Source organism: Perna viridis, chromosome 13, assembly GCF_037379345.1.
Source record: "Perna viridis isolate PV_CMFRI_1.1 ecotype Kerala chromosome 13, ASM3737934v1, whole genome shotgun sequence".
Classification (NCBI taxonomy): Eukaryota; Metazoa; Mollusca; class Bivalvia; order Mytilida; family Mytilidae; genus Perna; species Perna viridis.
In genome coordinates this window covers 26097487-26115268 of record NC_142457.1, presented here as the reverse complement: position 1 = coordinate 26115268, position 17782 = coordinate 26097487, and the positions used below count along the sequence as shown (strand labels likewise).

Sequence of the window (17782 nt, the reverse complement as noted above, 5' to 3'; positions counted from 1 at the left end):
GTCAGGAACTGACAATGTATAATACTTTAACCATCCAGTTGTGATTAAATTTCTTTAATTTTACATTTTCCAAGTTTCCTATAGATTTCATGGGTGCAACATATTTTCATTCAGCCTATTCTTAATTTATTTTAAAACTATTTCTTCTTCCTCTATGGTAGAATTTTGATTTTACCATCTTCAGTGGAGATATTATTGAAACCACGGATTTTTTTAAGAAGAAACAGGGAATGCATTTCCCAAGGAACAAAGACATACCAGAAGGAATTTAAAATCTATGAATATGCTCCTTGCATGTTTCCAACACTCTTGAAAGTTATTTTACACCCCTGTATTTCAACCCATGTCTTTCTTTGTTACCACAGATTTATCTCAAATTTCCATAAAACTATTTCTCTTTCTTCCTTTCCACAGCAAGATTTATCAAAGGTAGGATTACTCTCATGAAGCATGAAAAACACAACACCTAAATCTTATTATAAATGCTTACAGCAGTTAAAATGGAATAAACATTGCACTGTCAAAAGTGCTACACAGGAGAATCAAATGATTATCATATGTTTGAGAATCACACAATTATCATATGTTTGAGAATCATACAATTATCATATGTTTGAGAATCACATGAACATCATATGAGTTGAGATCACATGATTATCATATGAGTTGAGAATCACATGATTATCATATGTTTGAGTTTACATATGATTATTTCCTGATTATCAATTTATAATCATTTGTTTTTTTTTTTTTTGCAAACATATGATAATCATGTGTAAGCAAGCCAATATTTACATATGAGCATTGTATGATAAACATATGACTGATATATGTAGGTTATCATATGCTTTTGGCTGTGTATGATGGCTTTATTTAAACTTAAGAGCTCTTTATAAAGACTGTTAGTTATGTATTTTGCAAATAATTTTAAGATGAAGCTGATTTAGTAAAGAAATACTACTAGCAAAATAAAGATCTGTGTAAGAATGAGGCAGTACCTATGGTAAGGAAATTCATCCAAAAAATATTTTTATTTTAATTGCTGAAATACACATAAGGAAGTCCTGTACTTCAAAAGCTATCCTTATATACTTTATTTTCAAAGTCAAGATGATAAAGAAAAATTCATTTATTTGAAAATTTATTTAAACTCTTGGTATAATTTTACAGCAAATTTTTTTTTGATACAAACGGAAATGCTGGTAACTCTCTTCACAATGCTACCTCAGCACTATAACAAAAGACAAGAGCATTCTTTTAGGTGTTTAGAATGCATTTCATCAACAAAACCTTCCACAAATATTTTTGATTATATCACCACCTGCCTGATTTCTGCATGGATCTGTTTTAAAAGCTTTGAGTTGTTACTAAGGGATCCAGCTTATGTAATTACAAAAGCCCATTAAAGATGCTGTTGAAGCAGTTGTGTTGGTACATGTATATAACTTTGCTAAGACCATTAAAGCCTTTTGTAAGATGCTTCACAAGCTAAAGCCAGTTTTGAACATAGCCTTAGCACCAGTTGCTATTTCTGCTTAACTTACATTGCACAGGTATACAGGTAATTGCTGCCGTCTAAGATAAACCCTGTTAAGAATTCACCATATATAAGTGTTAACTTTTCTATTGTCAAACCATTTTCTGCATTTGTTAAAAGATTCATTTGTCTTCAAAAGTACAAAAAGGAACCTTTCTTACAGTGCATACAATGATGAAATTCAGTAGATAATGTTGGTCTTCCAGTCTTCCATTGATTAAATAACAATTTCAAAATAAACTTGTGTAAATTTTAACATCAACAGATATTGAAAGAAAGTTTGAATCTCCTCAGCTGACCAGTCAACTACACGTGGAAGATGATTTTCATTTGATCAAGGGAAGACTAACTCTATCCCATGAACATCATCATTGTATGTGCTGTAATACCACAGCAGGTCCCATGAACATCATCATTGTATGTGCTATAAAAATGTATTAGAATCATCAATACCTTAAAATTTGTGTATGTTTTTGCTTGAAGGGAGACAACTCTTTTTTATTACAGAAATAGAGACAACAAAGAGACCAGTGATATTCCGTGAGGCTGTGTTTGAAGATTATTACTACCCATTGGAAGAGCTTGGACGTGGTCGTCATGCTGTCGTCAGGCGTGTGATACAGAAATCAACAGGAGAGGAATATGCAGCAAAAATAATTCCAGCATGTAACGAAGAATTAAAATATTTCTTTGGACACGAACTGAACAATTTACGAAGGATTAATAATCAACGAATTCCGTCTGTTGTTGATGCTTTCCAGTCTGAGAGGAAACTTGTGATAGTCATGGACCTGTATCCTCTGTCATGCATGCCTGACTGCATGGATGAGTGATTCTAGCATGGCATGTATGGTTGATTTCAAATTCATAGATGAGTGAATCTATTGCATGTTAATGAACTCATAGAAGTCATAAAATCAGGATGTAGTTATGAATGAGTGATTCAGGACTTCTCAGATGGATGAACCATTGAGGTTGTGCATGATTGTTAACATCTACAGACCTTCAGGATGGTTAGTGATGTAATGCATGCTAAACTGATCAGTGATTGCATGAATAAAGTGACTCAAGTAAACCATTTTTACTTAGACTTAAGCAAAAGCATCCAGATCACGGTAGAATTAAGCGACTTAAATGTTGGAGGATAATTCCTTTGGCAAGAAGCATCTTTTGTTTCTGCATGCAAGACATTTTACAAGTATGATAATATAAATTTAAATCTTGTTTTAACTGAATTTCTAGCATAAGTAGTCTTCAATTAGATAGACCTCCAATTAAGTAAACCTCTAATGCATTTGTAACATTTACTGCAAGGATAGCAAAATTTGTGCATTGGGGCAATTTTGGCTATGCTTACAGTCAAGAAATATCCAGGAAATTAATACCCACATGAGCATTTCTTTTAATTAACTTATGGTGTTAATGAATCTAATTACAAAATTACACCCACACAAAAATGTTCATCCAGCGAAACTAAAAAAAATTAGCACCCCGTAATAATTTCCATGTTTGTAGTGTAATGCATAAATGGTTAGTAATCAATATGTTTGTCGCCTCTGCTGCATGGGTTACATTGCATGGTATTTTAGACATTAGATCTGAACATGTTATGAATATGATTTTACAAATTCATAGGAAAAATTTAGATTTTAAGATAAATTGTGATCATAGATTGTATAAATGTATGAATGCATTCTATTAATATCAGTTTATCCTTAACAAGATTCAGTGTTCAAGGGAGATCACTTGTGGATTACATTTTGTCTCAGGACAAGTGGACTGAAAGTGAGGCTGTGAAGTACATTAAACAGTTGCTAGAAATCCTGAGGAGTACACATGCTACCAATGTGGTACATCTTGATATCAAGGTTGGTTTGAAGTATATACATGTATCACACTGTACTCACTCTCAGTAAGTTGGGGATATCATATACATATGTATATTCGAATCACCTTGTCCATCTATCACTCATTCTGTCCATCCAAATTTCATTCCAATTTCATTCAGTATCTTGACTTCCGTGGATGGATTGATTTCATATTATGCAAGTGGTTTTGTATGGAAGGGGCATGCCTTGGAAGCAATTTTGGGTGCTGTCTAATTTAAACTTCTTGTTTTGTGTAACTTTCCCATTTTCACTATATACACTGCATGTTGATTAGAGAACGTACTTCGCTCACATTAGGAACACACTACCTTTATCCAAATGAAAGAATAGGAAATACTGACTAGAGTATTTTTACATTTCATTTCAGCCATCAAATATCTACATGGCTGATAATGAGTCAGACCAGATACGGTTGATTGACTTTGGATTTTCACGCCAAGTGTCATTGGATTATGATGTCAAGATGAACTATGGTACTGAAGAGTTTACCTCCCCTGAACAGATCCAGAATGAGGCTGTGTCATCTGCTTCAGATATGTGGAGTGTTGGCATATTGACCTATATTCTGTGAGTTTATGACAGAAATTTGCAAAAAAAGAGAGTTTGTTTAGTTTTTGTACTGTGAAGGTTTTTTTAATTATAGTATCAATATTCTCGGATTTTGAATTTTTTGTTTGTTCATGGATTTGTTTAATCTGTTGATTTTTAAAAGGGTTAGTTTTTATTTTCATAGGAAATTTTACAATAGGTTTTGAAAAAGGGTTTGTGATTGACTCAAACAATGGAAACCTAAAAAATTTAAGCCTCCACAGTTTTATGGTCTTATATAGTTTCCAAATTATATTGCCTGAATGCATCGTATACATTCATAATAATGAATTAATTAAAAAAATTATCACTTATTATTTTGACATATACTTTTTTGATTCCAGGTTAAGTGGTGTATCCCCATTAAAGGGAGATAACCAAATGGACACCCTGAAGAAAGTAGTAGAGTGTAAGCTGAAACTTTCTGAGGAGAACTTTAAACATGTGTCTGAAGATGCTAAAGATTTCCTTGCAGAACTTCTAGTTGTAGATGACATGTAAGGATTTTTTTATTTTGGCAATAGCATAAAGTAGTAAATATTTGCTTTCAAACCTCAATTAGGCTATATTTAGTACTACATGTACACCCCATACCTACAGCACTTATGGAGGAACTTTATAATTATGATTTGTAGTTCTGTTGAACAATTATAATCAAAGATATATTTCTTATCCTAAAATATAAGACATTAAGCTACAATCAGTGAAAAAAACAGAGATAATACATTAAAGAAAATAGTTTTGTTGTCTGATCAATGAGAAGAAATAGTAGTTTTGTTGGCCGATCAATGGGAAGAAATAGTAGCTGTGTTGGCTGATCAATTAGGAAGAAATAGTAGTTGTGTTGGCTGATCAATTGGAAAGAAATAGTAGTTTTGTTGGCCAATCAATTAGGAAGAAATAGTAGTTGTGTTGGCTGATCAATTAGGAAGAAATAGTAGTTGTGTTGGCTGATCAATTGGAAAGAAATAGTAGTTTTGTTGGCCGATCAATTAGGAAGAAATAGTAGTTTTGTTGGCTGATCAATTGGAAAGAAATAGTAGTTTTGTTGGCCGATCAATTAGGAAGAAATAGTAGTTGTGTTGGCTGATCAATTGGGAAGAAATAGTAGTTTTGTTGGCCGATCAATTAGGAAGAAATAGTAGTTTTGTTGGCTGATCAATTGGAAAGAAATAGTAGTTTGTTGGCCGATCAATTAGGAGGAAATAGTAGTTTTGTTGGCTGATCAATTGGAAAGAAATAATAGTTTTGTTGGCCGATCAATTGGGAAGAAATAGTAGTTTTGTTGGCCGATCAATTAGGAAGAAATAGTAGTTTTGTTGGCCGATCAATTGGGAAGAAATAGTAGTTTTGTTGGCCGATCAATTAGGAAGAAATAGTAGTTTTGTTGGCTGATCAATTGGGAAGAAATAGTAGTTGTGTTGGCTGATCAATTGGAAAGAAATAGTAGTTTTGTTGGCCGATCAATTAGGAAGAAATAGTAGTTTTGTTGGCTGATCAATTGGGAAGAAATAGTAGTTTTGTTGGCCGATCAATTAGGAAGAAATAGTAGTTTTGTTGGCTGATCAATTGGGAAGAAATAGTAGTTGTGTTGGCTGATCAATTGGGAAGAAATAGTAGTTTTGTTGGCCGATCAATTAGGAAGAAATAGTAGTTGTGTTGGCTGATCAATTGGAAAGAAATAGTAGTTTTGTTGGCCGATCAATTAGGAAGAAATAGTAGTTTTGTTGGCCGATCAATTAGGAAGAAATAGTAGTTTTGTTGGCTGATCAATGAGAAGAAATAGTAGTTTTGTTGTCTGATCAATTGGAAAGAAATAGTAGTTTTGTTGTCTGATCAGTTGGGAAGAAATAGTAGTTTTGTTGTCTGATCAATTGGAAAGAAATAGTAGTTGTGTTGGCTGATCAATTGGGAAGAAATAGTAGTTTTGTTGTCTGATCAATTGGAAAGAAATAGTAGTTGTGTTGGCTGATCAATGAGAAGAAATAGTAGTTTTGTTGTCTGATCAATTGGAAAGAAATAGTAGTTGTGTTGGCTGATCAATTGGGAAGAAATAGTAGTTTTGTTGTCTGATCAATTGGAAAGAAATAGTAGTTTTGTTGTCTGATCAATTGGGAAGAAATAGTAGTTGTGTTGGCCGATCAATTATGAAAAAATAGTAGTTTTGTTGTCCAATCAATTTGGAAGAAATAGTAGTTTTGTTGTCCAATCAATTAGGAAGAAATAGTAGTTTTGTTGTCCAATCAATTTGGAAGAAATAGAAATAGTAGTTGTGTTGGATGATCAATGAGAAGAAATAGTAGTTGTGTTGGCTGATCAATTGGGAAGAAATAGTAGTTTTGTTGGCTGATCAATTGAGAAAATATATTAGTTTTGTCAGCTGATCAGTGGGGAAGAAATAATGGTTTGTCAACTGATCAATGGGGAAGAAATAGTTTTTTTTTTAGGGAAAAAATGCTAAATAGTACAGATATTTTTACTTAAGATGTTAACAATAATTTTCTAGTGACAGACTGTCAGCAGCAGAATGTCTGCAACATCCATGGATCAGAGACACAGCCAGTAAGAGTACAGATCAGTTAGATCTAGGACCTCTCAAGGCATTCTTTGATCAAGATACTAAAGAGGTAATCACGCTTCTTATATTTTGTTGCTTATAGATTTGGGATAAACACAAAAACATTTCAGAATCTGGATTTGGGGCCTTTCACACTTGCTGTATGGTATTTATAGGTTTTGAATATTGGATCATTCTTATTCTTAATACATGTACTTCGTTCATTTTTATTGTAATACATGTACCATAAATAAAACTTTGATAAGAAATACTGTTTTTAACATACATCAGTAGGTGATGTTTGTTTTTCAGAGGAAATCAAGCAGTATTAGAAGCATCCCAAATCTTTACAGTCTACAGTCAATCCAAGAACAGTCGATTCAATCCTATCCACTTAATCCAGTCCAAGATGACAAGTCTAATGGTTTGGTATTTCCAGATTCAGGATATTTTGGAGAATATGTGGACGAGGAATCATGGTATGACTGGCAGAACAGATATCACAGAGGACCTGGGTCAAAGGTCATACCATTATCTGACAATGACTATCTAGCGAGAATTCCAGGGCTGAAGACAACTCGTAGGAAATTAAATGTTGACAATGATGAAGAAGAAGAAAAACAGCCAAAGAAAAGAATGGTTGTCATGGAAGCAGACAAAAACCTACATGAGGATCCTTGTTTACAGAAGGAATTACAGTTTACCGTAGTTGCTGAAGAGGTCAAACAAAGGAAACCATCTAATGACCTTTTGCCAAAAGAAGAATCCAAAGGTATTGTAGCTTATAAATGTACAAGAACAAAAGCATCTGTTTGGGTAACAGCTGTTTGATTTATATGAAGAGGCATGAACAAAATTAAGAAAAACATTGACCATAATCACTGAAAAACATTTTTAAGAGCGGACGGACAAAAACAATTTAGAAGAGAAATTGTAGCCAGAACAGAAAATCCATAGTAAAAATATTGATTATAGTCTCCCTTTTTACCATGAGATATTTTTTTGGTAAAAAATCTTTCTCTTAAGAACTGACTTTTATTGCTATTGTATATACATGTATATACATGTATATAGATTGCCTAATGTTTTCCAAAATTTAATATCTTAAAGAATGTAAGGATATATTTGTATTGGATGTTCTGTTTTATCAGATCCCAACACTAATTAAAGTCAATATTTTTTTTCCAGATGATTATCTCCAGATAATGTCTAAGTTCACAGACATGGCATTTACACCTGGGGACAACATTGTTCTAAGATGCACCGTTGACACTGACGAGCCACCTGCAGTCACATGGTACAGAAATGAGGACTTGGTGTCGGAGAGTGCTCGTCTTTCTGTTAAAATTACCAACAATAGTACATCATTGACTGTGTTGGATATAAAGCCTTATGATGTTGGTATATATAAATGTGTGATTAGGAGTAAAGGTGGAAGGGCCACAGCTACTGCCAGAATTCTAGTTGGAGGTATGATATCACAACCCAGCCTGACAATATTGTGAGAGTCAGGGAATTAAGGGAGTATACTCCATGGTCTTTGTGCCTTTTTTTCTGTCTGTCTTTCTGTATTTTATGAAAATGTATGATCAGGAGATGAGGAGGGTCAAAGCTCTGATTGGAGGTATATTATTTTTACCTTGCCTGACAATATTAGTTTAAAGGAATTAAGGGAATACTTCATGGCCTTTATTCCCATTTTTCTGTATTTCTGTCTATGTGTTATGAAAATGTATGATTTGGAGAAAGGACAAGCTTATTTCTGGTGGGAGCTATGCCATTATAATTCTACCATGTCTACACAGGTAAATTTTTGTGGAAGCGCATTCTGAGAGCATAACATCATAAAACTTTGAACTGAGATATAGTGTCACTTTTCTTGGAGAAAAAATACATTCCAAAATTTTTAGATTTAAAATATTTGTGTTTTGTGTGCACCTTTCTCTTGTTTTTATACCCCACTATATGAACTGGTGCGATATTTATCATGTGGTAGTGATTATCATATGATAATATGGGTTTGAAAACATATGATAATCATTTGTTTGTGAAAAATATGCCACAATCATATGTTTACCGATACATATGATTATCATATGGTGCTTGATTTATATGATAATAATATGATGTAAACCATATGATTCTCATGTGTAGCACATTTGCCTGTGTATCCTCCGAAAGTTGGTTGTCCATCTGTCCCCCTGTCTGTCCATCCATCTGCCTGTCCCCCCTGCAGTTTCCAGCAGATTTATTTAGAAGATGTCCTTTTTTAAAACTTATTGTAGTTTTTGCTTGTCATAAAATACAAATCATGTTCAAAGTTCAGTTTGATCAGTATATTTACACAAAAGTTGTGGCCATTTTAAGTTGTTTTTACCATCTGTTTGCAGTGTGGTGATGTATCATTTTAAAAATAAATTATCAGTATATTTTTCTATATTATAGAGGTTCCAAGTCAGCCAAGTAGGCCTGTAGCCTCTAGGGTGTCCTCTACACAGGTGTTGTTGATATGGGAACCACCATCAACAGATGGTAACTCAAATATCACAGGATACAGAGTGGACTACAAGAAAAAGAGTATGCTATTTTGTTTAACTAGTGCCATTAAAATGTCAGAGGAAAGTTTCATAGATAGACATTTCCTGTTTTAAAAATGCTATCTGAAATTGTTGAGTTAAATTTTTTGGCATGTTATTCCCATACCCAATGAGTGGGTGGTATATTGAATTACCTGCCCATTCATCCTTCATTCTGTCTGTTTGTCTGATGTCAGAAATTCATCACAGTCATCTCAAGTCTCAATGAATGGATTGATTTTTTGTGGCTTAAAATAGATGAGACTTCAAATATTTGTACGTGATTTTTATATTGTTTGATATGAATTTTCCATACAGTGAGGGTATACCTAGCAAGACAATGTGAGCAATTTTAAGTTACATCCAACTGTGTTAAGATTCAAATGCCAAACTGATTTTTGCATACATACTGTTTAAACCTGCCCGATTAGGGGGAAACTCTCATAAAATCAATGAAAAATTTAGAATCTCCCACATAAAATTGTAAGATTTGTGGGGGTTTTGGTTATAATAACTATTTTTTTCTGTGAGAAATACTAAATAATTGAATTTTTACATTAAAAAAAATGCTTTTAAGAAAAGATCTCTCTCATGGTACAGTGTCAATGAGGGACAATCTTTCACATAAATATTCCAAAGGTTAACAGGTATGATTTTTGTCCCTCCCACCTATGGTGTGACAGAGGGACATCGTAATGGACCCGGCTCTCCATCCATTAATGAGATCATCCGTTCTTCCCTGCCTCTGTAATTTTATGAACACATATGGCTACAGGTTGCAGACTTATTGACAAATTAAAGCTCCCAGACTTAAAAGTTTTCTTACTAGTAATTCTGTTAATTTATTCATTTTATCAGAAAGTAAAGCTGTATCAAAAAAGTAAATAGTAAATTCTGTTGTTTATTCAATATTTATCTGAGCATTTCTGTTTCTTCAGCACATCTACATGTACATGTTTTTTTGGTTTTTTTTTATGATGTTTTCATTAAGTGTTGTGTTTTATTTAAGGTGGCAGCTCTTGGACCACAGTCGACAATCCAATTGACGAATGTTCAATGGTCACAGATCTTGTTCCCAATACTTCATACAGATTCAGAGTCTGTGCAGTAAACCAGTTTGGATCAAGTGCTTACAGTATTGCCTCCCCTGAAATTATCACTGAAGAAAGTAAGAAAAAGGAATTCAAATAAACAGGAATATCATGTTGTATCATTGTTTAGAAAAGAAACCTTGTTAAATTTTTTAAAAAAACACAATTTAAACATCATAGACTTTTCTATTGGCTTTTTTTTTCTGGACATCCAGGCACTTCAAAATGTAGGTGGTGTAACTAGGTGCCTTCAATTATTATAACTATGCAAGTTAATTCATAAATGATTACTCTGTAATATAAACTTATCTTCAAAACAATCTGTTTAAGAGTAATGCCTTGGCATTGCAAATATCCATGTGTATATTTAAAGATACATTTTGTATTTACATTTGAGAAAATTAGAATTAATCTCTCTTGCCATATGTACTTTTTATGGCTTCCATTTAATGTGAATTTCTCCTATTAACCAATCAAAATGAAGGAGTGACAGCACACCAAATAGGAGAATAAAACACAATTTTACTTATTGGTTTGACTATAGATGGTGATAAGATATCATTGGATGAATACACAACTGATATCCTGTCTAGACAGACTGGTAACCCATTGATTCCAACAGCTCCCTCTGGTGGCAAAGTACAACTGACAGAAGGATCTTTTGAGGAAAAGTATAAAATAACTGATGTCTTGTACAGGTAAATGTTACAACCCACTTTGTTATTCATACTAAATAGCAGAATTAAAGAATACTACAGAAAGACTACTCTTTTGGATCAAGAGAGCAAACAGTACAGGTGTGTAAAAAATGAAGTTCCAGTTACCTCTTCTAATCATGTCTTTGTAAAGAAGAATGGTTACCTCAGAAATTTGTGCATTATTGCAGTGTTTGTCTTTTTGCTGTAATTTTTTGTGTTATCAAGATAAATCCTGTTTTAAAGAAATTTTGAAAAGTATTGATAATAATTTTTTTTCTTTTTCAGCGGAAAGTTTTCAGAAATGAAAATGGCAGAGAATGTTTCTACAGGAAGATCATTTGTAGCCAAGATTTCAGCAGACAAAACAGCAGGACTGGCAGAATTTGAAATTCTTAAACTAATGAACCATGAAAAAATCATCAGACTGTATGATGGATTCCTAGTCAGTGAGAAGCTTTACATAATCACTGAATATCTCTGTGGTGTAAACGTCTTGCAGCACTTTGCCTTCAAATCAAGATATTCAGAGGACATGGTTGCCACAGTGATTAGACAGGTTTTGGAAGGATTGCAATATTTAGAACGTATTGGTGTGGTACATATGAATTTACAACCAAGCAGTATTGTAATGAGAAGTAGACGACACTTAAATGTGAAGATCTGTGAATTCAGACATGCTCGACAGATTTCTGGTAATGGAGAAGTTGTACCTTGCGTTGGCTATCCAGACTTTTTAGGTATTGTATTAATGTAAACGGTTATTTTCTAAGACTTCCATTTTTTTAAAGTTTTTTTCCCCCGCCAAGTTTAAGTCAAGAAATGAAATTAAAATATAAAGAAATAAAGGATGTACTGGTAACCTTAAAAATGATAGAAATCATTACCCAAAAAGAATCTTTGAAATTGTTTCAAGTCCCATCAGTTTTAAATGCTCCTGCAAATTCATGTAAGTACATTTATTATATGTAAAGCATACCAAAATTAACAATTCATGTATATACATGTATACTGTATAAGATTGGTATTTTTGTATTTGATAAGTATTTTATAAGCTTAGCAATTAAAAAGTTGTCTCTGCAAAATTAATTAATATACTGCTGTTTTTTATTTAAAGCTCCAGAAATTGTGACAAGGGAGGTAACTACACACGCTGCTGACATGTGGACTGTTGCAGTCCTCTGTTTTCTGTTGTAAGTTTGCTCTCTGTTTTATGTCTAAGTCAGTATTCCTTAAATCATATTTCTCAGATATCTCAGATTTTATTGAAGTCAAATTCACAGCAATACAAAAATATTATTGATTGAGTTTGTTGCTTGTGCAGAAATTTTGCCAGATTTTAATAATTCTTTTAATTCCCAGTGTGATGATTTTAAGAGTCAGTCTCAGTAAGAATCAGGCAGTCAATGAAACAAGGTAAAAGAAATAACCCACTTCTTTGATAATGTAGGAATTGGGGAACAAAGACAAGGTTTTTCATCTAATTTGTTTAAATTAGTTATATTTCCCTTGAAACATCCTGTGAGATTTTCAGGGGTAGATAGCTCTGTTAAAAACCTCAATTTTCTAAAATTTCCAAACATCTCTCTAATGATACAGAAATAAAAAAAAAATTATTACAAATAGAAAAGACTTCTTTGAGTGAAATTTTATTGTCAACTGTGTGGATTTTTGACAATACATGTTTAAGATTTTTCCAGTTTTGCCTGATTCTTATAAAGACTCACACTTAACTTACTGTGACACCTGCCAAACCAAACTCCTTTTTTACCAAAGAATTTGTTCCATGTAGGAAGATTTTTGGTTTCCACATATTCAATAAGTGTTGAAATGGATATGATTGGACTATAGAAGAATATTTCCAGTTTATCAAAAATTACATGTTTTATTTTAGTTTGAGTGGAGATTCCCCCTTCAGAGCCTCCACAGTGGAGCAGACTTACACAAACATTGCCTACTGTAGATATGATGCACACAGTCTCTATGACAACATTACCAGAGATGCTCTAAGATTCATCTTCAGGATACTGAAGAGGGTCCCAAGGTTTGTATTCCAATATTATGGAGCTAAGTGAACATACATGTACATGTAGGAGTGACCATTTCTTTTTAAGAGCTCGTCAGATTTGAAATGACAAGACGAAACCAGACAGTCATGCCTGCGAACCAAAGAATTATATTTATTTGGTCTACACAGACAAAATGCTTTCTGATGATTTTCACATGAATTTCATACGATTTTGGTCTGAATTAAGTGAATAAATTTTGAGACAAAGTTAACATGAAATTCATATGAATCCTACCTTCACATGAATTTCACGCAAACTTCTCTTGACTACCCCCCTAAAAAAAACCTCACTATACTGTATCTACATTATAAGGATTTATTTACGTATATCTTCAAGCTTTTATTTTTGATTATATTACATGTATTAGCTTATTTTATGTTTTCAGGAATCGACCATCTGCTGAAGACTGTTTGGAAGATAAATGGCTTCAGATTGCTGATACCACAGTGAAGGCACGACAGGATACTGTCTTCACCACTGCTAAATTAAGAAGATTTGCAGACATCTATAGAGAAAGGGGCATTCTTGGAATATGGCAGCCAGAATTTATACCTGACCCAGAATCTATTCTGGAACCAGTTACAGAAGAGATACCAGTCAAGGAGGAGGTGTGTAGTTTGCAAAAAAAAAAAAAAAAAAAAAAAAAAAAAGCACTGAATCTTTTGATTTTCTACTTAAGGCAGGTCATACCTAATATTTCTAGTACACAGATTTTCCTAGTTTTACTTGAAAATGACCTTGAATGAACATACTTCAAATTTTGATGTAAAAAAACATAGGTTACAGACTTTGGTTTCAATATGATTGAGCATTAAAAAGGCAATTTTTTATGGATTCTGTATGAAATTTTTACTATTTAGCGTAGCATTAAAAAAAACTGGTAGATAACATTTTTTACAAATTTATATAAAGAACAATTGGATTCTTTTATATTTCAAAAACAAAATTGGGGATCACCGCACTCTTTTTCTTGTAATATTGAAAAAATCTAAAACTCCCTTTACATTTCGATAGAACATTTTCCCACCAAGTATCAGTTACATGAAAATATATATGTCCGTGTGATTTTGCGAGATGACAGAAAAGAGTACTCCTTGTAATAGGTATGATCTACCTTAATCTTCATGCCCATGCTTATGAACATTTTGAACTGTCAGAAATATTTCTCTTTCAATACATTTTAATGGAACAATTATAAAATATTATTTTTTTACTAACATAATTGGAGATAGGTCCACTGACTTTCCAATTAGACCTTAATCTGATGAACAAAACCAGTTTAAATGCACTTGCTTTGTTACATATGCAATTTTTTAAGCATTTCCTTTGAAGTTGTTTATTATTCATCACTCTAGCATTTGAAACAAGTATAATATTTTAATTGCAGCAGGTAATTTAGATTCAGATTCATGTAAAATCTTTTAAGTTCAGAAATCATTTGAGCCATTTATAGCCAATTATAAGTATTGTAATTTCTAATTGGTGAACATTTCATTCTGAGGTGGGGCCTGGCAAATTTTGTGGGGCCAGAATATTTAATTTTGAAATTGTTTTGGTCAGAAAAAATGTTTTTAACCACATTTCCTCCAACAGCATTATCCTATTTTTGCAAAATTGCGAAAAATTTTTATAATGTCAGTCTCAATTATTGCTATGGTAACTTTTTCAAAAATAGAAACATTGCCATTATTTCTGAATTTTTTAAACCTGAGCCAATTATATTTTTTGTTCTTTCTAAAAGACTGAGAGCAAACTAGAACAAAAAGAAGAAACAAAAGAAGACAAATCAGAAACACAAACTGAAGATGAAACCAGCAAGACACCGAAAGAAGACACAACTACTGTAACCAAAGACCAACCGGAAACAAAGACAGGACAATCTGAAGGCAGTACATCTACTGATAAAGAGACAGACAATACTAGTATAGATGAAATGGCGGAGACCCTCGTCACGTCAGCAATGGACGAGGCCATGCAAGATAAAGAACTTAAATAAATAAAACATTTTAGTTACTCTAGATATGCAACAAATCGTGCTATGAATCTTAGGAACTTGAAATAGACACCATGTCTACTCCAGGGTGGTTTTAACTGATCCTAGTTTTCTGTCCAGGGAACTAGTAGTGACTTCCTGTTCATGGAACCAGTACAATAGTGAGTTCAGGGATACATGTTAGTTGTTCTCTCTGTGCATTCATGTACTTGTCTATGTCTAGTTTTGTGTTTCAGACTTTTACTCCTTGAAGTTTCAAGCATATTTATTTACCAAGTGACTTAGAAAATAAAATTTTAGTGACATATATTACACATAGTACTCAGTAAGTCTTTCTGCATGTAGTTTGATCAGTTCTAGTTTTCATTTTTTGTAAACCTGAGCTTCAATTTGCTCAGACTTTTTGTGTGTTACTTGAGTTGAATTGTTTTAGGATTTGGAATTAGGTACAGCCCCATTTTCAAGTTATGAATTTGCAAATACAAAATGTATGACTACTGTTTTTTTTTCATGAATTGAAATTGAAAAGTAATGAAAATTAATTGGTTCACACTATGGTAAAGTCATTGGGGAAATGGGTGATAAAGTGAAATAAAACACAAGTGAAAGTTAAGAAATCCAAACCCTACACTGTCTTAAGTGTTTAGAGTCAAGTTGTCAATATTGTCAATTAAGAGTAGATCAGATTATGAATTCATTGTGTTCACCCTTTGTATGTTGTATAAACTTCATATCAACTTTCATTTTATGCAAATTTCATTGGAAGCTATGTAGGATTACTATTTTTATTGCTTTTTGTGTATTTTAAATTATGCAGTGAGGTACTGATGTTTTTGCTATCCAATGTATATGTAGGTAGAATTTTACTGTGTATTATCGGTAGGATTTTATATCATTGTATCTTTCATGTTTGTGTAGAATTCTGTAACGGACCCAATTCATGACATCATTTGGGTTCAAACTTTGAGACTGGTAAGCGAGTTCTCTACAGAATCAGTATTTACTGTTGGATTTTACCGGTTATTATTGCACATACCCATACCTATATTTAGTATATTTCATGTGAAAAGCTTGGGTTGAAATCTTACCTATTTAAACCACAAAGGATTGGTAATGTCTTGTGTTTTTTATAACCTATGTTGTTCCGAATATTACTTGGCTGTGCCAATGCATGGCAGTGCTCTAGAATTTTAGAAATTTTCTTCTATCCTTAGGAAAGTTTGTAATGTAAAATTAATTTCCAACAGCTTTAATCAACAAAGAAAACTTCCAAAATGAAATTCTAGAGCACTCTTGTGTTTTGTGTCCAGCCAAGTTGAATTTCCTCCATAGGTGCAATATTCTGATCTGTGATTATCCTTGGGAAGGAAAGTTTTGTCTGTGATTTGGTTGGTCAATATTCATTATTTTCGTCAGTGATTGCATCATTATACACCACTGGTTACTCATGTAGATTTGTGCAGTGTATGTACATGTATTTATTAGAATTAATTTTTCATTCTATATTATTTATTTATTGGCCTTGTAATTCAATAAGGGATGAGATTGCTAGTGAAATTGCCATTCAAAACCAAAGTTAACAGCTTTCTGACAAGTTTAAAAGTGTCTGTACTAAAATCAGACCTGGCTCCTTGGAATGAATAAGTTATCATGAATATTTTTAAAGAAACAGGTATTCGAGATATCATCTAAATTCAGTTGTTTATTATGTTAGTGGAGCAAATTAGAAGTGAATTTCTTTTTAGACTGAATAATTTATGGAACTACAGTATTTATAGAATTTCGTCAGATTTTGCAAATTCTGTACAAATGGCCTTGGAGGGACTTGAATGGTATACCAGCCACTGAATTACACCATGTTTGTAAAGTATCTGTTTGTATCTTAAATCTGAAGTGCAATAAAGTTTAGTCCTCATCAAAACTTAGTCTTAAAGAGTTAATTTGCCGACAAGTATTATTTCTTGTATTGACCTTGCTGGTCTAGAGATAGTTCACTTTAAAGGAAGGTAAGAGTTTGATTTTCAGCTATGTCATACCAAAGACCTTTAAAACAAAAGTCACTGATTCTCTTTCCTTAACACACCACATCAAGGAGATCGAGTGATGACCAGTTGGTTTGTAGTCAAAATAACGTGTCCAAGAGTGGTGACATTGCTTTCTGCGTGTTATTGCTTTTGTGTGTTAGCACATTAAAAATTCTGACTCAAGAGTGTTGGACTAGTTCAAAGCAGAGTCATTGTAATTAATCAAATATTCCCTGAAATGCATGAAATATCAACCATTTGATTTTAATCTAATATCAATCAACCAATTTTGCTGATACTAGTATTGTTGAAAATCTTAAATTTGTTATTATTATTGATTTTTAAGTTTTCCAAAATTTCATTATTTTTTTGAAATTTTTGTTCATGGATTTTAGTGAAGCTTGACAGTTTTAAGCAGAAAAATTTACATATTAGTTGTGAACTTGGAAATATGGTTTGACTGACCCACATCATAACCCCATAGACAACAATTCCTCCAGTTTTTGGTGTGTTTACAGTCCCTCAACCGATCTGCACAACAGTTTGACTGATCGATGACCATTGACTGATTGATCACTGACGGATAGATGACTGATGACCGGTGACCAATCTGATCGCAGTTTTGTTATATAAAATGATGAATGAATCGTTAAAAATAAAACAAATGTAAAAAAAAGTAAAGACTGATGTTGAAATTTATTGCATAATGTAAATATGTGTAAAATTGACCGAGAAAACACTGGAAGCTGTAAAATATATTGAC

General features: G+C 32.8%; 1 protein-coding gene across 10 annotated transcripts in view; it reads left to right on the top strand.

The window, feature by feature from the left end:
• Positions 1-16916, top strand: part of LOC148600119 (twitchin-like) — a 102780-nt gene extending 85864 nt beyond the window's left edge. For 6 of the 10 annotated variants that reach the window (XM_088558293.1, XM_088558292.1, XM_088558290.1 and 3 more), the window contains 16 exons: positions 415-429; positions 2045-2330; positions 3267-3405; positions 3794-3993; positions 4359-4511; positions 6521-6641; positions 6884-7343; positions 7760-8041; positions 9017-9148; positions 10157-10315; positions 10783-10936; positions 11222-11673; positions 12051-12126; positions 12828-12977; positions 13388-13610; positions 14744-16916. In XM_088558293.1, the coding sequence (XP_088414419.1) occupies positions 415-429; positions 2045-2330; positions 3267-3405; positions 3794-3993; positions 4359-4511; positions 6521-6641; positions 6884-7343; positions 7760-8041; positions 9017-9148; positions 10157-10315; positions 10783-10936; positions 11222-11673; positions 12051-12126; positions 12828-12977; positions 13388-13610; positions 14744-14998 (3257 nt within the window). In that variant the 3' untranslated portion in view covers positions 14999-16916. The remainder of the gene's footprint in view (positions 1-414; positions 430-2044; positions 2331-3266; positions 3406-3793; positions 3994-4358; positions 4512-6520; positions 6642-6883; positions 7344-7759; positions 8042-9016; positions 9149-10156; positions 10316-10782; positions 10937-11221; positions 11674-12050; positions 12127-12827; positions 12978-13387; positions 13611-14743) is intronic. The other 4 variants (XM_088558294.1, XM_088558291.1, XM_088558297.1 and 1 more) reach the window with 1 other exon arrangement.
• Positions 16917-17782: the final 866 nt, after the last annotated feature.